The sequence below is a fragment of the Petromyzon marinus genome, chromosome 44 (genome assembly GCF_048934315.1).
Source record: "Petromyzon marinus isolate PM22_M1 ecotype Great Lakes invasive population chromosome 44, UKy_Petmar_22M1.pri1.0, whole genome shotgun sequence".
Lineage (NCBI taxonomy): Eukaryota > Metazoa > Chordata > Hyperoartia > Petromyzontiformes > Petromyzontidae > Petromyzon > Petromyzon marinus.
The window spans coordinates 1,571,653-1,596,629 of record NC_133710.1 but is presented as its reverse complement, the minus strand read 5'-3'; the positions used below and the strand labels follow the sequence as shown (position 1 = coordinate 1,596,629).

General features: G+C 53.6%; 1 protein-coding gene across 5 annotated transcripts; it reads left to right on the top strand.

Moving 5' to 3' along the window:
- Positions 1-866: 866 nt before the first annotated feature.
- On the top strand, positions 867-24,977 carry LOC116951902 (cytochrome P450 4F3-like). 5 transcript variants are annotated; one of them, XM_032970744.2, is made up of 14 exons: positions 881-1,117; positions 4,203-4,366; positions 8,192-8,505; positions 9,118-9,259; positions 11,060-11,113; positions 13,009-13,136; positions 13,628-13,749; positions 14,716-14,962; positions 15,378-15,444; positions 16,516-16,645; positions 18,465-18,598; positions 19,986-20,050; positions 21,374-21,456; positions 22,069-24,977. In XM_032970744.2, exons 3-14 carry the CDS (start codon positions 8,341-8,343, stop codon positions 22,259-22,261), a joined length of 1,530 nt encoding a protein of 509 aa, XP_032826635.2. In that variant the 5' UTR covers positions 881-1,117; positions 4,203-4,366; positions 8,192-8,340; the 3' UTR covers positions 22,262-24,977. The 5 variants fall into 5 exon arrangements, with proteins under 5 accessions (XP_075930027.1, XP_032826635.2, XP_032826632.2 ...); XM_032970741.2 differs by having other exon boundaries at positions 881-1,130; positions 8,327-8,505; XM_032970740.2 differs by having other exon boundaries at positions 881-1,130.

The following is a 24,977-nucleotide window of genomic DNA, read 5'->3' as shown; positions in this document are numbered from 1 at the left end:
GCAATGTGTTGTGAATTACTTCATAATACGCTTCCAGGCTGCGCTGAATCAAGAGCTATCGAAGCGATTGAAATTATTTGAATTCTTCTCAATTTCAATTGATTCTCTAACTAATCTTGGCCAGTAATAATTAGTTCTGCATAACACTTCAACGGCATCAAAATCAATTGAATGTCCTTGTTGGCAAGCATGCTCTGCCACTGTTGACAGTTGTGTTTGAGATAATTTAATGTTCCTTTGGTGTTCTTTTAGTCTTACGCTGATGTTTCGTCCCGTCTGTCCAATATAACACTTACCACATAAGCAATTGATCCGATATACACCTTCTGTTGATAACTTCGGTAATTCATCTTTAGCACAAGACACTAGTTTTAGAATGTTGTGTACCGTACCAAATCTCACTTTAATGTTTTGCTTTTGCAAAACACGGGCTAATTTGTTATGAGTAATGCTGGTCGCGAAAGCCGACGCGTTAAAGAGAGTTCGGGTGTGGGAGGAGGAAGGAGGGAGGGGAGGAAAGAGGGTGGGAGGGGAGGAGGGAGGGTGGGAGGGGAGGAGGGAGGGGAGGAGGGAGGGTGGGGGTGGAGGGGGGGAGTGGAGGAGGAGGGAGGGAAGAGAGGGAGGAGGTGGGGAGGGAGTCGAGGGAGGGTGGAGGGAGTGGAGGGGGGAGGAGGGAGTGGAGGGGGGAGGAGGGAGGGAGGGGGGAGGGAGGGGGGAGGGAGGAAGAGAGGGAGGAGAGAGGGAGGGGGTGGAGGGGAGGAGGAGGGAGGGGGGAGGGAAGAGAGGGAGGAGGTGGGGAGGGAGTGGAGGGAGGGTGGAGGGAGGAGAGAGGGAGGAGAGAGGAGAGAGGGAGGGAGGAGGAAGAGAGGGAGGGAGGAGGAAGAGAGGGAGAGAGGGGGTGACCACAACGCAGGAGGCTGATTGGAGGAACTCCTTCTCGCGTCGCGTCTACGGCGACCTCACCGCAGGTGCCGCCCCGCGCCGTCTCCGCTCCTCCACTGAGACCCCGGGCCGGGCGGGTTTCGCGCTCTCGCCGCTCATCAGCAGCCCGCAGGCCGCCCGCTGCGGGCACTCGCCACGCGCGGCAAGCGGTCGCACCTGTCCAGCAGCCTGCACGGTAACCGCGATAGGTAATTTGTGTCCATTTACACTTGTTGCTTTGTTATTATTGTTTTTTATTAATTCCGTGTAGAACGAAACTCGCACGCTGGATTTTTTGACGTTTTTTGTGTTTTGTTACATAAGCTGATGACTAAATTATATATAACTAGCTTAACTACCCGGCTTCGCCCGGGACTTGGATTCACCACGCCCGGCCGCCTTTGTCTCCCCAGTGGCGATGTTCACACCACACCAGTTACGTGTTTGAGGCTGAGTCGATCTAGGGGAGGCCCAGGACCGGTAAAAATAATCGTCACCGGTGGTGGCCGTGAGCGGGAATCGAACTCGGGTCGCCGGGTTCGTAGCACAGCGTAGCGCTAACCACTACACTACAATGTGTTACGCTTCCACACACACACAGACACACACACAGACAGACACACAGACACACACACAGCACGCTAACCACTACACTACAATGTGTTACGCTTCCACGTGTGTGGGTCACGTGACAGATTTGACGTCACAGCTCACTCGCCGTGCAGAAAATAAAAGCATTATTGAGCTCCCCCCCCAAAACAAAAAAACAGCGTATTTTTATAATGTGTGCATGGTGTACAGTCGGGAAAGTACTCACATGGCACATTTCAAGTTTGTTGCATATTGGGAAGTACGCTTAACATTTTTGAACAGACACACATTCACAACTTTGCCTTTAATATATATGGAGATAATTGCGTGCATTGCGCAATGCACTGTACTGAAGGGTGAACTGGGAGCGACTCACCGCGGCTTCCTGCAAATGTGAAATACCATCGCTTTGGGTCGCTGGAGTGACTTGTGGTGGCTGGAATGGCTGGGATGGCTGGAGTGGCTGGGGTGGCTGGAGTGGCTGGGGTGGCTGGGGTGGCTGGAGTGGCTAGGGTGGCTAAAGTGGCTAGGGTGGCTAAAGAGGCTAGGGTGGCTGGAGTGGCTGGGGTGGCTAGGGTGGCTGGGGTGGCTAGGGTGGCTGGGGTGGCTAGGGTGGCTGGGGTGGCTAGGGTGGCTAGGGTGGCTGGAGTGGCTAGGGTGGCTAGGGTGGCTGCGGTGGCTAAAGTGGCCGGAGTGGCTAGGGTGGCTGGGGTGGCTAGGGTGGCTAGGGTGGCTGGAGTGGCTGCAGTGGCTAGGGTGGCTAAAGTGGCCAGGGTGGCTGGAGTGGCTAGGGTAGCTGGAGTGGCTGGGGTGGCTGGAGTGGCTGGGGTGGCTAGGGTGGCTGGGATGGCTAGGGTGGCTGCGGTGGCTAAAGTGGCCAGGGTGGCTAGGGTGGCTGGAGTGTCTGGGGTGGCTAGGGTGGCTAAAGTGGCTAGGGTGGCTAGGGTGGCTGCGGTGGCTAGGGTGGCTGGGGTGGCAGGGGTGGCTGCGGTGGCTAAAGTGGCCAGGGTGGCTGGAGTGGCTAGGGTGGCTGGAGTGGCTGGGGTGGCTAGGGTGGCTGCGGTGGCTAAAGTGGCCAGGGTGGCTGGAGTGGCTAGGGTGGCTGGAGTGGCTGGGGTGGCTAGGGTGGCTAGGGTGGCTAAAGTGGCTAGGGTGGCTAGGGTGGCTGCGGTGGCTAGGGTGGCTGGGGTGGCTAGGGTGGCTGCGGTGGCTAAAGTGGCTAGGGTGGCTACGGTGGCTGGGGTTGCTGGGGTGGCTAGAGTGGCTAGGGTGGCTGGGGTGGCTGGGGTGGCTAGGGTGGCTAGGGTGGCTGCGGTGGCTAGGGTGGCTGGAGTGGCTGGGGTGGCTGGGGTGGCTAGGGTGGCTGGAGTGGCTGGGGTGGCTAGGGTGACTGGAGTGGCTAGGGTGGCTAGGGTGACTGGAGTGGCTAGGGTGGCTAGGGTGGCTGGAGTGGCTAGGGTGGCTGGAGTGACTGGAGTGGCTGGAGTGGCTGGGGTGGCTGCGGTGGCTAGGGTGGGTCGGCCACTATTGTGTCGGGAGTGATGTATTGGGTGCACAGTTTATGCAGTCAGTTCAGTTCCATTTATTTGGTGTAGCCCTGTGAGCCATTCGGCTCTTGAATCAGGTGCAACCGCAACAAACAAAAAACAAAAACATGAACAAGAAAACATCTTAAAGTGACTATGTGACAGTCACCCATGATGAACATACAATATATTCAAGTGTAGCACGTTTATGGGTTTCCTTCGGTGACTGAGAAAGATGCATGAAAAAAAGTCACATTCTAATTTGGCTCGACACTTGACAAAATTCCAGCTCCTCAGAATTTAAAATATCGGTTTGACTGTCACTCGACGTTACTCTCCATGGCGGGGCGGGTGAGAACGTGGCGCCCTCTACCCTGTGGAACCGGCGATCACCTGAAGGCATCTCAGAGGTAGCTCCAAGACATCTACTTCTGTGGGCGGCTCTCCAACAACAACAGCTGCACGAGATCCGAATGGATTCTTCATCTCATAACCTTAATCGATAGAACAAAATAGGGTCACTTTTTAACACATAGGCTCACTTTTTGTCGCAGGTCATGCGGGAAAGTTTGCCACCACCGCCACCGTTTCTGGTTGTGGAGACGAGTGCCTTCAAGTGACTTCAAGAGTCCTTTGTTCTGTGACGTCATCTTTCGTTCTGTGACGTCATCTTTCGTTCTGTGACATCTTTCCAGAGCCATTCTCCGGCCTCTCCGTTTCCTATGCAGAAGGGCCATTTCCCGAAACGTTGCCAATGTATAATATATTTATATTTTATTTTTAGGCCGTAGCGTTGTTGACGAGTGTGTTGAATTCTCAGACGCAGCAAAGTTTGGAATTTAATAATCGTTGATCTCACGAAACAACGCCTATTGTGCTCACATAATAATTGTGTTATAATTATAAACATATTGCACGTCTGAAATCTGAATAAAAAAAAAAACCCTTTAAAGAGTTCATCATAAACTCATTGCTCCCATTGAGCGGGCCTGTCACCGGCACGACGTGCCGTGTTTTGTTTTGTGACGCTGTGATCACGCTATTATTTAGCGCTTGACAATGATTATTACGTGCAATTTGTAATAGCATTGCAATGAAGGGAGAGTGTAAAATGCATCGCCGTCCCATCTATCTTCCCCTTGCGCTTGCATTGTCAACTGGCAGGACGCGGGCGTTCTCCGCCCTGTTAATAACAAACCCACGGAGTCGGGGTCCCTGGATCAACACTGAGCAAAGGTTGAAGTTCACCGCCGTGGCTTACAACCTGGGGCAGCCGGACCCAGCAACCGGGGGCAGCCGGGTCCAACTTTAGCGGAGGCCAAAAAGCGGTGGGTTAAAACATCGCGCGTTGAATTGCCGCGTACGCATGTATTATACTCGGGGTTGTTCGGGGGCGCCTGGGTTAGGGTTAGGGTTGCGGCGCCCCTCACAATCATTTACGGCCTTCGGCTTTCGGCCAGGAAAGTCTCGAAAAAATTGCACACGAACGACGCATTCACGCAAGCACCCGATGCTCCGTTTTGAAGTTTTAAAATGAAACATCTTTGAATTGTATTATGTTTTGTATTAGATAATTTTATTTCTTCATTTAAAGCTTATATTTTACATCTGGAAGACTTCATTGAAAACGACATTTCGTGTGAATTTTCTCTCGTCGTTAAGTTGATGGCCTTGCCGGGGGTTCGGTTCGATGCGGACTTTCACCCGTTTGGGATTGCGGGATCGAGATAAGGCGACATAGAGCTGGCCGTGCGAGAAGACCGCCGTCTGCAGATCGATTCCAACGTAATCGAACGTCTGTGCCTCCGCCTCCGTCGTTCATGCAGGGGGTGCGTAGGTTTGCAGCGCCCCCTGCATGAAAACGACAGAAAGTGCAGCACAGATAAAGTTGTGCGCTTATATAAGAGTGTATTATACATCGGAGTAAATGGCTTTAAGCGACTGCCGGAAAAAAAAAACAGTCGGAACATTTGTGGTGGCCGTTGCTTGTCTTGCAAGTTTCTTCAGTAAATGCCAAACTGGATATTTGCGCGAGGGTGGGGTCACCCTGGGCCACTGTTGAAAGTGCTTGAGCCAGCGCACGTGCGTGTGTTTGACACCGTCGCGATTTCTTGTGATCATACCGAGTCATCGCCGTCATCGCCGTCGTCAGCTGTGATCTACCCGCTGCTGAATGAGACGTCTCCGGGTCGTCGCCATCCCTCCGCGGTCTCGCAAAGCAACGGCAAAAGCTCCGTTTTGCGCGCGTGAGCTGAGTGTCATCGCTCCGTCTCGGACATCGGCTGCCACTCCATCATCATCTTCAATCATCGCTCTCGACCGATGGCCATCAGCCCATCTCCTAGCGTCGTGTCCCCTAGCCCACCCACTCCTCTTCACACTCCGCCCCGGTGTCTCCCCTGTCGCTCTCTCAACTCCTGCGTTCTTCCCCCCGCCTCTTGGCGTGTACACAGTGTTGCCTCGTTATTCGCCAGGGAGACGTTCCGGAGATGCTCTTGAATTTATCCACACATTTAAGCGGATAATGATATTGGCCTACAAAAAACCTCTCTCTTTAACGTATTACCGTCTGAGAAGTTCTCTCTATCTCTCTATTTATCTCATGAAACTTTATGTCATCGCTTTATCTCATTCCTTTTTCTTTCATCACTTCATCTGATCACTTTCTCGCATCACATTCCCCCTCATTACTTTATCTCATCATTTTCTTTCTCCCCCCCCACCTGCTGTCTCTATCGATGACCAGTAGTCGTGTAGAGGTTACAGATGCGATTCTCGGATAGCCAAAACCGCGGATGGCAAGTTCGTGAGTAGCCGGGGGGACACGGCGTTTCCAAGCGTGGCCGCCCGTCTTTGTGCCTTTTGCTCCCTGCCGTGAGACTCCTCACATTTGATCTTTCAGCGGCTTGCGTTTCTGATCCGCGTCGTAGCGTCCCGGAAGTCCGCCACCACTCCGGTGTCTGCGTTGGTTTGCTCTGCTGCTCTCCCGTTATCAAACGGATTCTTTGTTCGGCTCGCGGAGTCACGCTCGGGGTCCCCCTCGCTCTACGCCGCTGTTTCGCTCTGAGCGATTCCGCGCTGTATATGCGGCTTTACCTATTTACACTTAAACAAATCCCCCAGCCTCGCGGTTTGAATTCGCTCTACGCGCAGCTATGCGGTCCGACGTGGGACAAAGCTTTGTGTGTACTGTGTGTGTGCTGTGTGTGTGCTGTGTGTGTACTGTGTGTGTACTGTGTACTGTGTGTGTGCTGTGTGTGTGCTGTGTGTGTGCTGTGTGTACTGTGTGTGTGCTGTGTGTATGCTGTGTGTGTACTGTGTGTGTGCTGTGTGTATGCTGTGTGTGTGCTGTGTGTGTGCTGTATGTATGCTGTGTGTGTACTGTATGTATGCTGTGTGTGTACTGTGTGTGTACTATGTGTGCTGTGTATGTGCTGTGTGTGTGCTGTGTGTGTACTGTGTGTGCTGTGTGTGTGCTGTATGTATGCTGTGTGTGTACTGTATGTATGCTGTGTGTGTACTGTGTGTGTACTATGTGTACTGTATGTATGCTGTGTGTGTACTGTGTGTGTACTATGTGTACTGTGTGTGTGCTGTGTGTATGCTGTGTGTGTGCTGTGTGTGTACCTGTATGTATGCTGTGTGTGTACTGTATGTATGCTGTGTGTGTACTGTATGTATGCTGTGTGTGTACTGTGTGTGTACTGTGTGTGCTGTGTGTGTGCTGTGTGTGTACTATGTGTGCTGTATGTATGCTGTGTGTGTACTGTGTGTGTACTATGTGTACTGTGTGTGTGCTGTGTGCACTGTGTGTGTGCTGTGTGTGTGCTGTATGTATGCTGTGTGTGTGCTGTGTGTGTGCTGTGTGTACTGTGTGTGCTGTGTGTACTGTGTGTGTACTATGTGTACTGTGTGTGTGCTGTGTGTACTGTGTGTGCTGTGTGCACTGTGTGTGTGCTGTGTGTGTACTGTGTGTGTGCTGTATGTATGCTGTGTGTGTGCTGTATGTATGCTGTGTGTGTACTGTATGTATGCTGTGTGTGTACTGTGTGTGTACTATGTGTACTGTGTGTGTACTGTATGTATGCTGTGTGTGTACTATGTGTACTGTGTGTGTGCTGTGTGCACTGTGTGTGTGCTGTGTGTGTGCTGTATGTATGCTGTGTGTGTGCTGTATGTATGCTGTGTGTGTACTGTGTGTGTGCTGTGTGTACTGTGTGTGCTGTGTGTACTGTGTGTGTACTATGTGTACTGTGTGTGTGCTGTGTGTACTGTGTGTGCTGTGTGCACTGTGTGTGTGCTGTGTGTGTACTGTGTGTGTGCTGTATGTATGCTGTGTGTGTGCTGTATGTATGCTGTGTGTGTACTGTATGTATGCTGTGTGTGTACTGTGTGTGTACTATGTGTACTGTGTGTGTACTGTATGTATGCTGTGTGTGTACTATGTGTACTGTGTGTGTGCTGTGTGCACTGTGTGTGTACTATGTGTACTGTGTGTGTGCTGTGTGCACTGTGTGTGTACTGTGTGTGCACTGTGTGTGTACTATGTGTACTGTGTGTGTGCTGTGTGTACTGTGTGTGTGCTGTGTGCACTGTGTGTGTACTGTGTGTACTGTGTGTGTACTATGTGTACTGTGTGTGTGTGCTGTGTGTGTACTGTGTGTGTACTGTGTATGTACTGTGTGTGTACTGTGTGTGTGCTGTGTGCACTGTGTGTGTACTATGTGTACTGTGTGTGTGCTGTGTGCACTGTGTGTGTACTGTGTGTGCACTGTGTGTGTACTATGTGTACTGTGTGTGTGCTGTGTGCACTGTGTGTGTGCTGTGTGCACTGTGTGTGTACTGTGTGTACTGTGTGTGTACTATGTGTACTGTGTGTGTGTGCTGTGTGTGTACTGTGTGTGTACTGTGTATGTACTGTGTGTGTACTGTGTGTGTGCTGTGTGCACTGTGTGTGTACTATGTGTACTGTGTGTGTGCTGTGTGCACTGTGTGTGTACTGTGTGTGCACTGTGTGTGTACTATGTGTACTGTGTGTGTGCTGTGTGCACTGCACGCGCTACTCGGCAGGCAGCTGCCTCGTCGTGCGGTTCACTTTGTGCGCCCTTTTCTTAGAACGCACCTCCTACTGTCCCGTGACCTCCTGCACCTAGCTTGGCACAGCAGCGCTACCACGGCGCCCGGCTCCGCCCCGTGATCTCCTGCCGGCAGCGAGGGCCTTCCGCACGAGGCGCACCCAGCCCGGCGCGAGCGCCGTCCGACCGTCCGTCCGTCCGTTGCCGCCCCAGAGGCCGCGCTCGGGATGGCTCCGGTGCTGCTGGCGCTGCTGGTGGTGCTGCTGTCCGTGGCGCTGCTGGGGGCCGTCCGCGCCACGCGGGCCGTGCTCGCGTACCGCCTCAACGCGCGACGCCTCGCCTGCTTCCCCGAGCCGCCACGCCACAGCTGGCTGCTGGGACACTTCGGCATCGTGCGGCCTCGCCCGTGCACACGCACGCACGCACGCACACACGCGCACACACACACAAGCACGCGCACACACACGCGCACACACACGCACGCACACACACACACGCATGCAAACGCACGCGCACGCACGTACACACGCGCGCACACACGGACGCACGCACACACATGCAAACGCACGCACGCACGCACACACACACACACAAAGTCCCCCCGTGTAGCCTTAACAGACTGTAGGGGCAAGTTCTGTTAGCGAGTTGCAATCTATGAAGGCCGAAACGACGCACGAGAGGGTGAGTGGCCAGCACCACGCCCGGCCGCCTTTGTCTTCCCAGTGGAGATGTTGACACACCGCACCAGGTGTGAAAACCACAGCTGTGGTTTCGTCATCAGGTGTGAAAACCACAGATGTGGTTTTCACACCTGATGATGATTGCTTGTGTCGCAGTCGAAACGTCGTGATAATTTAATTGTTTTATATTTTTATTATTTTATTGTTTCCCTTCTACGTGGTGACTTTACCGGAAGAACCAAGAATAAAGATTCTCGAATCAAGCCCACGGACCGTGCACACTCGGAGAGCGCTCACGGAGTCCGTGCGTGTCCCCTCGCCCAGATCCGGAACACGGAGGAGGGCCTGCGGACCGTGTGCGAGATCGTGCGTCGCTTCAAGGTGTCCAACCTCACGTGGTTTGGGCCCTTTCCCTTTATCCGCCTCTACCACCCCGACTACGTCAAGTCTGTGCTCATGGCCTCAGGTGAGGGGGGGGGGGGTCTTTGAACGTCGACGGATCGCCGCATTGCGCTCTTCGGCGCGGTGTCGCAGTGATGCGTTGTCGCGTTGACGCGTTGTCGCGGTGACGCGTTGACGCGTTGACGCGTTGTCGCGGTGACGCGTTGACGCGTTGTCGTGGTGACGCGTTGACGCGTTGTCGTGGTGACGCGTTGACGCGTTGTCGTGGTGACGCGTTGACGCGTTGTCGTGGTGACGCGTTGACGCGTTGTCGTGGTGACGCGTTGACGCGTTGTCGTGGTGACGCGTTGACGCGTTGTCGTGGTGACGCGTTGACGCGTTGACGCGTTGTCGCAGGTAAAACCTATTCCTGTTTTTTTCATACTTTGATACGAGCAGAAAAATGTCCAATTTTGAAGACAATACCACGCTGATCTCCTCTACACCATTGCCAGGTATCTCATCTTCCCAGTGCTGGTGTTTTACGCACCACATTTAAAAAAAAAGTTTGAGTCGACCAAAGGGGGGGGGGGGCAGTATCAAAATTCGTCCTGGCCCTCCCTTGAGTTGACTTGGCCTTAAATGAGCACTGGGAGACAAGTCGCCTGCGTGTACGATGTTCAACGTGCATCTTCTCGCCGTTTCTCTGCGTGTGCTCTCTCTGTGTGCACTCTCTGTGTGCTCTCTCTGTGTGCTCCCTCTGTGTGCTCCCTCTGTGTGCTCTCTCTGTGTGCTCTCTCTGTATGCTCCCTCTGTGTGCTCCCTCTGTGTGCTCTCTCTGTGTGCTCTCTCTGTGTGCTCTCTCTGTGTGCTCTCTCTGTGTGCTCTCTCTGCGTGCTCTCTCTGCGTGCTCTCTCTGCGTGCTCTCTATGCGTGCTCTCTCTGTGTGCTCTCTCTGTGTGCTCTCTCTGCGTGCTCTCTCTGCGTGCTCTCTCTGCGTGCTCTCTCTGTGTGCTCCCTCTGTGTGCTCCCTCTGTGTGCTCTCTCTGTGTGCTCTCTCTGTATGCCCTGCCTGTGTGCTCCCTCTGCGTGCTCTCTCTGTGTGCTCTCTCTGTGTGCTCTCTCTGTGTGCTCTCTCTGTGTGCTCTCTCTGCGTGCTCTCTCTGCGTGCTCTCTCTGCGTGCTCTCTCTGTGTGCTCTCTCTGCGTGCTCTCTCTGCGTGCTCTCTCTGCGTGCTCTCTCTGCGTGCTCTCTCTGCGTGCTCCCTCTGTGTGCTCCCTCTGTGTGCTCTCTCTGTGTGCTCTCTCTGTGTGCCCTGCCTGTGTGCTCCCTCTGCGTGCTCTCTCTGCGTGCTCTCTCTGCGTGCTCTCTCTGTGTGCTCTCTCTGTGTGCTCTCTCTGTGTGCTCTCTCTGTGTGCTCTCTCTGTGTGCTCTCTGTGTGTGCTCTCTCTGTGTGCTCTCTCTGTGTGCTCTCTCTGTGTGCTCTCTCTGTGTGCTCTCTCTGTGTGCTCTCTATGTGCTCTCTGTGTGCTCTCTCTGCGTGCTCTCTGTGTGCTCTCTCTGTGTGCTCTCTCTGTGTGCTCCGTCTGTGTGCTCTCTGTGTGTGCTCTCTCTGTGTGCTCTCTCTGTGTGCTCTCTCTGTGTGCTCCGTCTGTGTGCTCTCTCTGTGTGCTCCGTCTGTGCGTTCTCTCTGTGCGCTCTCTCTGTGCGCTCTCTGTGTGCTCTCTCTGTGTGCTCTCTCTGTGTGCTCCGTCTGTGTGCTCTCTGTGTGTGCTCTCTGTGTGTGCTCTCTGTGTGTGCTCTCTCTGTGTGCTCTCTCTGTGTGCTCTCTCTGTGTGCTCTGCCCCGTCTTCCCCCACCGCCGCCGCCTCTTCACCGTGAGCAGCGAGCGTCGCCGAGAAGGACGACTTTTTCTACCGGCTGCTGAGACCGTGGCTCGGTGAGTTCGCTACCCCCCCCCCCCCCGCTCTGGACTCTCGCGGTTCAACCCCCGTCCCAGCGCCCCCCACCGTGACAACTCGCCACCGCCCACGGGGGCCGCACGACCTCAACGCAGCCCCCTCGCCAAACCGAGCAGGCCGCACGCCGTCCGTCCGCCGTTATCATCGCGGCGTTGTCACCGCTGAACCCTGATAACACGAAGCCGCACGCACGAAGGAATGTGTCCGATGAGGCAGTTTTGGCAAATGGGGTTCCGCTTAAAAGTTGACACGTAGGCCGCCAGGTCTGCGGTGGTTGAACTGCGACCCCCGGTCTAAATGAAGCCCCTCCGTGTGTGCGGTTGGTGCGGTCGACGTGAAACCGCTTGGGGAGGCTGGGACCGCATCACCCTTCCTCGGTGCCCCCCCCCGGACGGTTAGCAGTCTCCGTGGTCATACGGGCAATCTCTCTTGAGTGGCTGCGTGCGCGCACGTGTGTTTGTGTACGCGTCTCATTGTGTGCGCGTGTAGGTGCTCGCTTAACAGCACTTGCCCCAACAGTCTGTTCAGGCTACACGGGGGATCTTTGTCTTTGTGGCCATTGTTTGTACAGTGTATCTATGGGACATTTTTGGGCAGTATCAAAAGTATGAAAAAATAAGAATGGGCTTCACCCTTTGGGGCAATAAAAAGTGGAGGTGGTAAGATGTTCAAACACCAAATAGATTCCTATTGCAAGGCATCAAATCTGCATTAACCACACACAATACTGGTGAACATGCAAACAAACACGTGACTCTTATAATGCACGCATTGTCTTTGAAACTGATTGGCCTACACCAGAGACAGCCTTCTTTAGGGCCTAGTCTCACCACCGGTGTGAGACCAGAGAAGGCCATTAGGCGAACAGCACAAGCGCAACGCAAGTATCAAAGTAACTTCGTTGAACTTCTTTCGCACCGTACGTAGCCAACCACGCTAATCGGAGGTACAGTGCTCAAGTTGTCGCCTCACTTTGACACATTTTGCAACGTCTGCCATTGCTTGTGCAATGCTGTCGCTTGCTTCCTCGTGTGATCAGCGATATCCGCTCTCGGATATTTGAAGGAGTGGATTTGACTTGGCTTTGTATGCATTTACGTTGACCTTCTTTCGCACAGTACGTGACCAACCACGCTAATCGTTGGTGCGGGGGAAGGACAACACCAAACACAAAAAGCAGTTCTAAAAATCTTTGTTTAAATCTACAGGGTGGTAGAACTGTTTTAAATAAACCTTACTTTAAAAAATGTGAAGGTTTTTATAATTAAATGGGGGGGGGGGGGGTCACAGGACATCTGTACCACCCCTGTAGATTTAAAAAGTGCATAGCTCCAGCGGCTTACGAATATCGGAAGGAAGAGCGTTCCAGACGGCTGCAGGATCTTTGTCTCGTGTATGTTTTTATATATGCTGGCAGGTGGTGCAGTGGTGAGTGCACTGCGTTCCAAACCCGTTAACATGAGTTTGATTCTCGAATATGGCAAAAAATTAAGTGACAAATAGCATCAGAATTTGTCCCGGGCCTCCCTTAGGTTGACTCAGCCTTAAATGAGTACTTTCTGTCGTGTGTAAGACACCAGCACTGGGCAGACGAATACCTGGATGTGGTGTGGTCACATCACCGCTCGCTAACAGCACACGTGACACCCGAGCTGTTTCTGAGCATTCCCTAGGTCGACTCGGCCTTAAACGACTCTCGCCGTGCGCAAACATGGGCACCGAGGAGGCAGAGGTCTGCCACGCTCGGTGTCTGGTCAGACGTCGCGGTCTCGCGTACCTCGCTCGCTCACGGTGTACTCGCACTTGCCCCGATCCGTCTGTGCGGCTACGCGGGGGAACTTTGCCTCCGCCACCCCCGCGTGTACGTGCACAGGGGATGGGCTGCTGCTGAGCCGCGGTCAGCGCTGGTCACGCCAACGCCACCTCCTCACGCCGGCGTTCCACTTCAGCATCCTGCAGCCCTACGTCTCCGTGTTCGACCGGAGCATCTCCGCCATGCACGTGAGGGAGGGAGGAGAGGGAGGATGGGGATGGAGGAGCGAGGGGCGGAGGTGCGGAGGGGGAGAGGGAGGGACGGGGTAGGGAGGAAGGAGAGGGAGGAGAGGAAGGGCGATGTGCAGTGGAGGACGCCCTCTCCCCGTGTCCGCTGAGTGCAGGACGAGGTCGAGGTCGCGACCTCTAAGCGAACGGTCGATGTCCCGGCGGTGCAGGAAGAGCGGTGCTCCTCCTCATCTCTCCCAAGTGGAGTGGAGGCACTGGCTCCGTCTCGATGTCGCTCACACCGAGCCGAGGACAATGTCCCAACTCGGTTCCAGATGGAGCGGATGGGCTCTTGTCAGTGTCGCGTTGAGTGGAGGGCCCGATTCAGACCGGCCGCTAGACTAGAGACCGCGTGACTGCTGTGGTTTGGTCCCCGGCGGAGTGGACGGGACTCGTACAATCCGAGCGTCCGGTTCGGTCGAGGACGTTGCCGTGCCGTGTCTGGACGGCAGGCCGGCTGGACGGAGATGCTGCGGAGTGGCAAGAGTTCGGTGAACGTGTTCGAGTCGGTGAGCCTCATGACGCTCGACAGCCTCCTCAAGTGCACCTTCGGCCAGGACAACATCTGCCAGCAGTGAGCCCCTCCCTTCCTCTCCTTCTTCCTCCCCCTCTCCCCACCTTCCCCCCTCCCTCACTCCCCCCCTCCCTCTAGTTACACAACACAGAGACCGTTACAAAATTCACAGGAAACCAAAGAGTTTCTCGCATTCAAACGGTGTGCTCCTTTAAAGACATGGGCTGTGTGACACAATGGTGATGCTGCGCCTCGCAGCGAGAAACCCCTCGGTTCGATTCCCCGCTTTGACGCCAGAATTTGGGCTCGCGTGAAGTGAGCAAGTCCAGTCGTGAAACGGACAAACCGCAACGGTGGAATGGAAATGAGCAGAGCGTGGGTGACGGAAGCGACGCGGCGAACTCCTTGAACGAGCAAACCGTCGCTAATACAGCGCGCGGTTTACAGCTCGCGCGATGACGGTGCAGCAGCAGCAGCAGCAACGCACTGTGGCTCGGAGCATGCTTTATCTCGCTGGAGATGCAAGCAAGATACGGCTAAACACCCTATCTTATCACAAAGGGGCCGCGCGCGGTATCGTGCCGTAAAAACTATTTTCTCTCGCCACGCGTTAACCTCTCCCCTGGTTACCGACTTGTCCTCGAGTGTTCGGCCTTCGACCTCCATGCACGGTGCCCGAGCCCCTCGTCCGTTCACAAGAGAAACGGTGCCCACTTGAGCTCGACGGGTTGGTTTTCGCAGCCGGTGCGGTGTTACGATTCGCGATGGATATTTGGACGAGGCCTCGTGGCGATCTGGCCGGTCGGCGGGATAGCTTGTGGACACGAGGGCCTCCTGCCTGGGCAACTGAAGGTCGCTCAGGCGCGGACACAGTGGTCAGGTTTAGCCGGCAAGGTCAAGTCGCGCGATCTCCACGTGGGCGGTGGGTGGGGGGCCGTGGGTAGTGGGTGGGTGGTGGGGGGGCGGTGGGTGGGTGGGACCGGTCCGCGTGTTCTGGCGTCTGAGCGCCGCTCCGCCCCTGTGCAGGGAGTCGAGCCGCTACATCAGCGCCGTCTACGAGCTGAGCAAGCTCGTGATCAAGCGCGAGTTCAATTTCCTGCACTACCCCGACGTGATCTACTGGCTGTCGGCCAACGGGCGCCGCGCACGTCACCTCTGCACCCTGGTGCACGACTACTCCCTCGGCGCCGTGCGCAGACGCCGCACTGCGCTCAGCCAGGGCGGCCGGCCGGGGAAGTTCCCGGACTTCATCGACATCGTCCTGCTGGCCAGGGTGGGCGGGTGGCACCGCGCGGAGCAATGTTTGAGTCCCCCGCGAGCCGGCTTTGGTGGCGGTTGTCGTGGTGGCAGTGGTGGCGGCGGTGGCGGTGGTTGCGGCGGTGGTGGCGGTGGTGGTGGTAGCGTTGGCAGCAGTGGTGGTGGTGACTGTGCTCTATGCTTCTCTCTGTGAGTCTCTGTGTCTCTGTGAGTCTCTGTGTCTATGTGTGACTCTGGGTCCCTCGACATCACCAATGCAATGCATCTCACAGTCAATGTAGTTGAATGGCTGAAGAACCCAGACGTTGATTTATAACATTTGCTGTCAATCAAAAAGTTCAGCGGCTTCTCTCCGCAATGTCCCATGCGATTTTAAAAGAAGAATGACTACGTTGGTGATGATGGTGATGATGGTGATGGTTTTCTTTCAGGATGAAGATGGGAAGGGGATGACGGATGATGACATTCAGGCTGAAGTTGACACATTCATGTTCGAGGGTGAGCACAGGACGACACCACAGCCTTAAAAACTAAACTAACTAAACTTTTCATTTCTAGATTTAAAGCTTTCGTGACTGCAAGGATCCATACTCTTTGGTTCTATTGGGTAAAGTCACGTAGGTAAAAAATAAAATAACAAAAATCACGACGTTTCGGCCACAACACAAGCACCTGATGAAGGCCGCTTGTGTTGTGGCCGAAACATCGTAATTTTTGTTATTTATTTTTTTTACCTATGGGTAAGGCACGCTGGGCTGTGTAGCTCTTTTTCAGAAGTCACCTGGCTACCAGCTCAACGAATTGTCTTATCATCACGTGGACATTTATAGCAGCAGACAAATACTCTAAACGCGTGATGTTGATTCTAAATGTGGAGGGAAAAACCGGAGAACCCGGAGAAAAAACCCACGTGACCACGGGGAGAGAAAGAGACACACAAACTCCAAATTTACAACAGGCATCAGGGTCGGGATTGAACCCACGACCTCCTGGATACCCAGGCGAGGCAGTTAACATCTCGCCATGCGGCACCCCCGTGTGTCCGTGTGACCGGCTCCCATCACCGCAGCGTCCACCAACGCAGTCGTAATGCCCGGCTCTTTCCTGTAACCTCAGTGTGAAACAAAGGCGGCCGGGCATTTGTGGTGTTGGCAACGCCACCGCCTGTTGTGTGCTGTGCCAGGCTTGACAGGTGCTCACAAACAGAAGTCACCTCAACCTTCTGTGTGTTCATGTGTGCACACGTGTGTTCATGTGTGCACACGTGTGTTCATGTGTGCACACGTGTGTTCATGTGTGCACACGTGTGTTCATGTGTGCACACGTGTGTTCATGTGTGCACACGTGTGTTCATGTGTGCATTTAGTGGTAGTGTCGCGGGGGAGACAAACATCGCCACTGGGGAGACAAAGGCGGCCGGGCGTGGTGCTGGCCACCCACCCCCTCGTGCGCCGTGCCGGCCTCAATAGGTGCTCGCTAACAGCACTTGCCCCAACAGTCTGTTACAGGCTACACGGGGGAGCTTTGTCTTAGTACCGTTATTGTCGTGGGCACCGTGTTCACGTCTAGGGCACGACACGACGGCGAGCGGCATCAGCTGGGCGCTGTACAACCTGGCACGCCATCCCGAGTACCAGCAGCGCTGTCGCCAGGAGGTGACGCAGCTCCTGCAGGCCAAGAACGGAGGAGGCCTCGAGTGGTCGGTACCCCCACCACTCCCCCCACCACTCCCCCCACCACTCCACCCACCACTCCACCCACCCCCCCACCACTTCTCCCACCCCCCCACCACTCCCCCCACCCCCCCACCACTCCCCCCACCACTCCCCCCACCCCCCCACCACTCCCCCCACCCCCCCACCACTCCCCCCACCACTCCCCCCACCCCTCACCACTCCCCCCACCCCCTCACCACTCCCCCCACCCCCTCACCACTCCCCCCACCCCCTCACCACTCCCCCCACCTCTCACCACTCCCCCCATCACTCCCCCCACCACTCCCATGCTGGTGCTAACAACGATGATTCTGATCTTATTGTCTGTTGGTGTTGATGTTGCTGTTTTATCTGCTGCTGCTGCTATGATGGTCATCACATGAATGATGATGGATTATTCTCCTGATGTTGCTTCTGATTTGGGCGATTCTCTGCATACACTATTTAAACATTTTTTTTGTTTGACCAGATTAGGCCCACTGAGCGACGTAGCTCGTTTTCAGAAGCGACCTGCCTATCACAAGTGACAGCTCAACGAAGTGGCTTATCACGTGGAACATTTATAGCAGCCAAATACTCTTAAACGCACGTGTCTAATGTGGAGGGAAAAATACGGAGGTCCCGGAGGGAACAAAAACAATCCACGGGATCGAACCCAAGACCTCCTGTGCACTAGGCGAGGAAGACAACATCTCCCAGCCACCGTGGTTAACTGCTGTGCCAGGCTCAGTACGGCAGGTCATGGAACAAAGCGTTGTTGTTGCGGGTTAACTGCTGTGCCAGGCTGGGTGCAGGAGGTAATGGCACAGAGGGGCTATGAGTTGACCGAGATAACTGGCAGATGCACCATCTGGGGAGAGAGAACAACGCACACTCCACAAACTCAACACACTCCGCACACTCCGCACACACCACACACACTCCACACACACCACACACTCCACACCACACACTCCACACACCACACACACCACACACACACACACCACACACCACACACACCACACACTCCACACACCACACACTCCACACACTCCACACACACTCCACACACACTCCACACACACCGCACACTCCACACACTCCACACACTCCACACACACCACACACTCCACACACACCGCACACACCGCACACTCCACACACTCCACACACACCGCACACTCCGCACACTCCGCACACTCCACACCACACACTCCACAAACTCAACACACTCCGCACACTCCGCACACACCACACACACTCCACACACACCACACACTCCACACCACACACTCCACACACCACACACACCACACACCACACACACCACACACACACACACCACACACCACACACACCGCACACTCCGCACACTCCGCACACTCCACACCACACACTCCACACACTCCACACACTCCACACACACCGCACACACCACACACACTCCACACACACTGCACACTCCACACACTCCACACACACCACACACTCCACACACACCGCACACACCGCACACACCGCACACACTCCACACACACCGCACACTCCACACACACCACACACACCGCACACACTCCACACACACCGCACACTCCGCACACTCCACACACACCGCACACTTCGCACACTCCACACACTCCACACACACCACACACTCCACACACACCACACACACCACACACTCCACACACTCCACACACACCGCACACTCCACACACTCCACACCCACCGCACACTCCACACACACCACACACTCCGCACACTCCGCACACTCCACACACTCAAAAACTTAACGCCCCCCCCCCCCCTCCCGTGTGACAGGGACGACCTCTCCCAGCTGCCCTACCTCACCATGTGCCTCAAGGAGAGCCTGCGGCTGCACCCGCCCGTGACGGCGGTGGCACGAGCCTGCACCCAGGACGTGACGCTCACGGACGGACGCGTCATCCCCAAAGGTGACCGCTTTTGGTAGCCGGTGGCGGCGTCATTCTCCCCGCGTCTCCGATTTGGTTACGTACGGTGCAAAAGAAGTTCAACATACTGTACGTACAGCCTGCCGTAGGAGTGAAAACGCCGCGCGAAATGCAAACAGCCTTTCTCTAGTAGCCACACTAACGAACTCACTATTTTTATTTTACCTGGTTAAGGCCCACTGAACTGCTATGTCGCCGTTTTCTCAGAAGCGACCTGGCCATCACAAATGATAGCTCACCGAAGTGGCTCTTCACGTGCAAATGTATCGCAGTAGCCACATACTCTAAACGCGTGATGTTGATTCTAAACATGGAGGGGAAAAAACCAGGGGACCCGGAGAAAAATCCACGGGGAGAGAGACACGCAAACTCCAAATATACAGCAGGCGTCAGGGTCGGAATCGGACCCACGACCTCCGGCAGACCAGGTGAGGTAGTTAACATCTCATAGCCACCGTGATGTCGTGGCGCTATTGTGACCGTCAGCAAATTTTATTCAAAATGTTTCTTCTCTCGGAGTCTCGTGCAAAAGAATCCGAATAATTGCACCGGTTTGGAACGCCCGCAGGGCACTGTGTACTCTCGCCCCGTCTTAGAGAACGGTCGTGGATGACGATGTCACAGAGATGCTTCAGTGTAAGTTCGGTATGTTTATCGAGTCTCATGTTGATTTTGTTTAACCAGCTTGGGAACTCGAAAAGGCCAGGATAAGTCTTCATTTGCAAGAGTGACCTGGGGTAGTAGTCTGCCAGTAGGAGGCAGTGATTGCTGTTCTGTGTGTTCTGTGTGTGATCTCAGTGATGTCAGTGATCTCAGTGACATCAGTGATCACAGTGATCTCAGTGATCCTAGTTGGGTAATGACAAATGACCTCTTATCCCCCCCTCACCCCCCACTCTGCTGTAGAGATATTTCTTATCACATGCCAGTCAAACTCAACGTTTTTATTGCCGGATTTATTTAGCGATTTATTTGTATATATTTACGACAAAGCTGTTTGCGCATTCACCGGTGACCCGAAACCCGGTCACCTCCCTGAGAACCCGGTTTGTTCACAGTCGGCTGCCAGGACTCGAACCCAGGCTGGCAGGCAGGCAGGCAGAGATGATGTATCCACAGCATAGCAAGTAGTAGATCTCAAGTGAGATGGAGATGCAAGGACAGATCTTGATGGACACGTGAAAGCCCTCATCTGTGTGAGGAAAGGCGTGATGGTGAGATGTGGTGGCATCAACAGCGTTGGCCCTGATGACTTCTGAGTTGACGACGATGCACGGCTGTAATCCGGTGAGTTGTGGATGTTCGGGTTGGTGGATCGTGCAGGGATGAGAGCAGACCTGTGACGTTGCGTTGCGCTGTGCCGTTCCAGGCAACACGGTGATCATCTCGGTGTTCGGCACCCACCACAACCCCCTGGTGTGGCCGGACCCAGAGGTAGGGGACTTGGCTGTGATGCCGCAGCCGCCACTCGCGGACTAAGCAGCGATGCCTCTGTAGCTCCAGCGGTACCACCGCATCTGTACGCGTGTACGTTGAACTTCTTTCGCACCGTACCCTAGCTAACCGCGCTCATCCGAGGTGCGGGGGGATGGGCGACACGCTTTCTGCCGCCATCTCGGCTGCCTTGACACCTTCCATCACGAGATCCAATCACAGCCCTCTGCTCGAAAGACACGCCCACGTCAGCCATGTTGTTTGTGACACTGCAGCGCCTCCACGTGGCTTTGGGTGACGCTGTTTGTGACGCTGCGGTATGACAGCCAATGAAAACGCGATGCCGCGAGACGGCTCTACACCACGCACAATTGTCGGCATTGTGGACTTTGATTATGCCCTTTGGTACGCACCGCACGTCGTCATTAGGTGCACGCGCCAACGTTTTGTCAATCCCCTGCTGGATGACGGCCTCCTAACACCACACTGACCACGGGGCTTATTTTGACCACTCGTCACCATGCCGGTCAGTACGGGTTGGTAACGTCCGGGAACACAGACAACGGAGGGTAGTGCAGTACAACAATGAATTTTTCTGCAATGACTCTCTGCTGAAACACATTGCTCCACAGTCGTCTACAACACCTGTTTTATAAAACTGAAAAAAACTAAACTATTTTTTATTTTACCAGGTAATGCCCCCCTGAACTATATCACTCTTTTTCATAAGCGACCTGGCTATCACAAATTATAGCCCAATGAAGTGGCCTATCGCGTGAGAAATGTACCGCAGCCAAATAGTCTAAACGCGTGATGCTGATTCTAAATGCGGAGGGAAAAACCGGAGGACCCGGAGAAAAATTCACACGACCACGGGGAAAGAAACGTGCAAATATACGACAAGCGTCAGGGTTCGAGATTGAACCCACAACCTCCTGTATACCAGGCGAGGTAGTGAACATCTCCTAGCCACCGTGGCACCCCGTCTAAACGCGAATCCTCGCTCAACCCCGTGTGGCGTCTCCGATCCCGATAGGTTTGGGCACATTCTGGGTGCCTCGTGGGCCTCGTGATTGTGGAGAAGCGAGCGATGGGCAGGATGTTAACTACCTCGCCTGGTATACAGGTAGTGGGTTTGATCTCCACCCTAATGCCTGCTGCTGTGTATTTGGAGTTTGCGTGTTTCTCCCTCCGTGGTCGCGATCATTTGTGGCCAGCTCGCTTCTGAAAAAGAGCTACACAGCCCAGTGGGACATTACCTGGTAACATAAAATAACAAAAATTGTTTAGTTTAATAGTTTTCTGCGCCGCGTCCCATTCCAGGTGTACGACCCTGAGCGGTTCAGCGCCGACAAGGTGGACAAGATCTCCCCTCACGCCTTCATCCCCTTCTCCGCTGGACCTCGGTAAACATCGCTCCCATCACGAGCGAGGTTGGCTTGGCGGATCGCTGGCGACGTTTCACCAGTAATTACAACTAGCATCATCAGGCGGACGGCCAGATTTGTGATGATTCTCGTTGTAATTACAACGAGAATCATCCACCTGATGAAGCTAGTTGGAATTGCTGGCGAAACGTCGTGCTCAGATTGTAAATGTTGTGGATTTGCTCTCCAACACACCGGTGTGCTGTACTAGTAACTAATTGGCACGTTCTGTTTACGTCACAAACATTACTAGTTGGCTGTGTCGGGTGGTGGCAGGTTTAAGGAAATATTTATATTAATGCGATCGAACAAAAAAAAACTCTTATGGATGATATTGGTTGTGAAAGCCTAATACGTGTTAAACTAAATTATTTCTATTACAGGAACATTAGTTTAATCAGGGTAGTTTACCTAACTAAATTTTTAAAGTTACATATTATAAGTAAAACATGAATTAACGTCCGAAACAACGTCGTCATTATTTCCGGATCAAGCTGCGTTGGTGGCCCGGGTTCGATTCCCGCTCCACGGCGGGGACAGTCTGTTAGTGGGGCCTGGCGGGGGATCTTGGATCTTCGTGTCTTTGAACAGGAACTGTATCGGGCAGCGGTTCGCGATGGCCGAGATGAAGGTGGCGCTGGCGCTCACGCTGGCGCGCTTCCGCATCGCCGTGGACGCGACGCGCGCCGTGCGCCGCCTGCCCGAGCTGGTGATGCGCGCCGAGGGGGGGCTCTGGCTCACCGTGGAGCCGATCGGCGACCCTCCCTCGACCCCCCGGCACTGAGGGGCCGCGGGCAGATCCCCCTGCGGCCGCCGCCCTCGTGAGCCATCCTGGCTCACTCCACCAACCTTGGGTGTCGGTCAAGACACTGCCCCATGGGGGGGGGGGGGTGGGGGAGATTGTAGTGTGGGAGACAGGCGATCCTGAAATGCTAATTATTTTAAAATTTCAGTCTACATTAACAAATAAATGACATATTTTCATAACACAATAAAGCACCAATTTTCGAGGTCTCGATGGGAGGACAATATCCCCCCACCACCACCCCTCCCCTTGGATCCTCCACCACCGCCCGCCGGTTTTTCCCTCCACATTCAGAATCAACATCACGCATTTAGAGTATTTGGCTGCTCTATGTTTCCACGCGACGGTGATAAGCTGCTTCGTTGCGTTACCGTTTGTGACAATAGCCAGGTGGCTTCTGAAAAAGAGTGGCACAGCTCAGTAGAGCCTTAGCTGGTCAAATAAAAATAGTTTACAGTTTTTTGGAGTTCATTATCCTCCCTCGTGTCACGTTCTGCCACCATGCTATCGGGGCTCATGACGATGGCGGCACTGGAGATGCGGCACGCTCTGTGGCTCCTGGCGAGGTACTCCGTGGTGCGAGGCTCCTCCAGGAGGTGCCGTGCTCTGCTTTTCACCACAGTCCCGCGTGTCTCGGTGTCACTGGATTATCGTCGTCATCCTGACATTGGTCATCCTCATGGCGGCATCACGGTCATCGCAATAGCGCCGTCGTCCATCGTGGTGGTCGGTGGTGGTTGTGTAGTCAGTGGTGGTTATTGTGGTGTCGGTGGTGATTGTGACCGGTTGGATGCGCTGTTGTTGTTGATGATGGTGTGGGGATACATGGGCGAACCACACACACATTTTAATGATGAATTATATTTTTTTACTTGGTGGGGGGAGTTTAGCCCCCCATTAACCCCCCTAAATCTACAACTGTAAACGCATAATACACATGCAGCACAAACACAATACAAAACACATATACAAACAACACTGTACTTATTCTTAGTTTTTTCGGTAAAGTCACGTTGAAGAGAAACAACAAAATAATAAAAAATATATATAAAACAATAAAAAATTCTCACGACCTTTCGACCATAACTCAAACGGTCATCTTCGACCTGAGGATGACCGTTTGAGTTATGGTCGAAAGGTCGTGAGAATTTTTTATTGTTTTTTATATATTTTATTATTTTGTTGTTTCTCTTCAACGTGACTTTACCGAAAAAACTAAGAATATGAATTACTGCAGTCACGAAAGCTTTAAATCAAAATTTAACACTGTACTTATTATTCAAACAGCAAAGATTCTCTCAATGCCACTTCCTGTTATCCGTTGATACTCCTCGGCATTGAGGTTATTTCCAAGAGATATTTTGCGGATAAGAAGAGCAACCCAGAAGTGGCAGTCTTATTCTTGCCGCACGGCTGCTGGCGTAGTTGCAAAGGCAACAACTACAATGTCACATTCAGGGTTGTCAAGCCCAGACGACCGCGTCAGGAACAGCGGGAGCGTAACATCGCTGTGATGATGTCTCCTTCGAAAATTTTGCGGATCGGGGCATGGTGTCATTATACGTCGTACAGTCTGATCTGCACGAACACACTCGTGCACTGCTGCCGGAGAGTTTTTCATCCGCATCTACTGCCGTGGTTTGTGCAGTGGATGCTGTTTAGGGTGGACCACGAGCTTCGTGGAAGTGGCAGTAATTTCCTCCTATGTATCTGTTGTTTGCAGTAAAGGGACGTTGCCGTGGTGTAACGGTGAGCAAAGTGGAACTTGCAATCTGGGGGGACCGTCAGTCCCAGGAACTAAAATGATCTGCAGGCCTCATTGACGTCAAACCCCGCAGCACCATTTGGCAAAATCACTCGGTGACCGTGCGTCCAGAACGCAGCTGCAGCATGGGTCAGCCCAAAATAAATACATTCGTGAAAGATGACTGCAAGATGACTGCAGGTAATTTAAATCGCGGCGGTGAGCCACGCTTTAGATCGTGAGAAGACCTGAGACATTGTTGCATACATGTCAACCCATTATCAGTGCCCTACCTTCTGCAATAGACCAATTCAGACCTTATTGGTCACCCCGTGCCCCTTATAAATATCAACGTCCATCCTACAAAGCCCCATCACCACAAGGGAGAAACACAAATAGTGTTCATATTCTTGGTTCTTTCGGAAGTCACGTTAAAGGGAAACAATAAAATGTTTCCCTTCAACGTGACTTTACCGAAAGAACCAAGAATATGAATCACTGCAGTCACGAAAGCTTTAAATCAAAACAAAGTGTTATTAAGCAAAAACTGTTATGTATTAATTTTGATTATTGGTGTCACTGATGATACTCATCATGCTTACTGTCTGTGCTCTTGCATGCTGATGCTTGCTTGATATGTGGATGCACACAATCAGGTTGATTGTTGTTCCCCGTATTGAAACGGCTGTACGCCGCATGGATGTGAAAACTCCGTTTCCCTGTACAAGAATACGGGGTAAACCGTATGTTGTCGCAGCTGGTGAGGCCCCACTGAGCGAAGCTGTCCTGTCACAAAGCACGGACCAGAGGCCAAGACCAGAGGTCAAGACCTTCGGAACGCGGCGACAGTTACAGGGCCCTTCTGGGAGGGGATGTGTGACCCAACCGGATTATCCAATTGTTGACCATGTTCATGAAATGTAATAAAATCGAATGTGTTACGGTAATGTA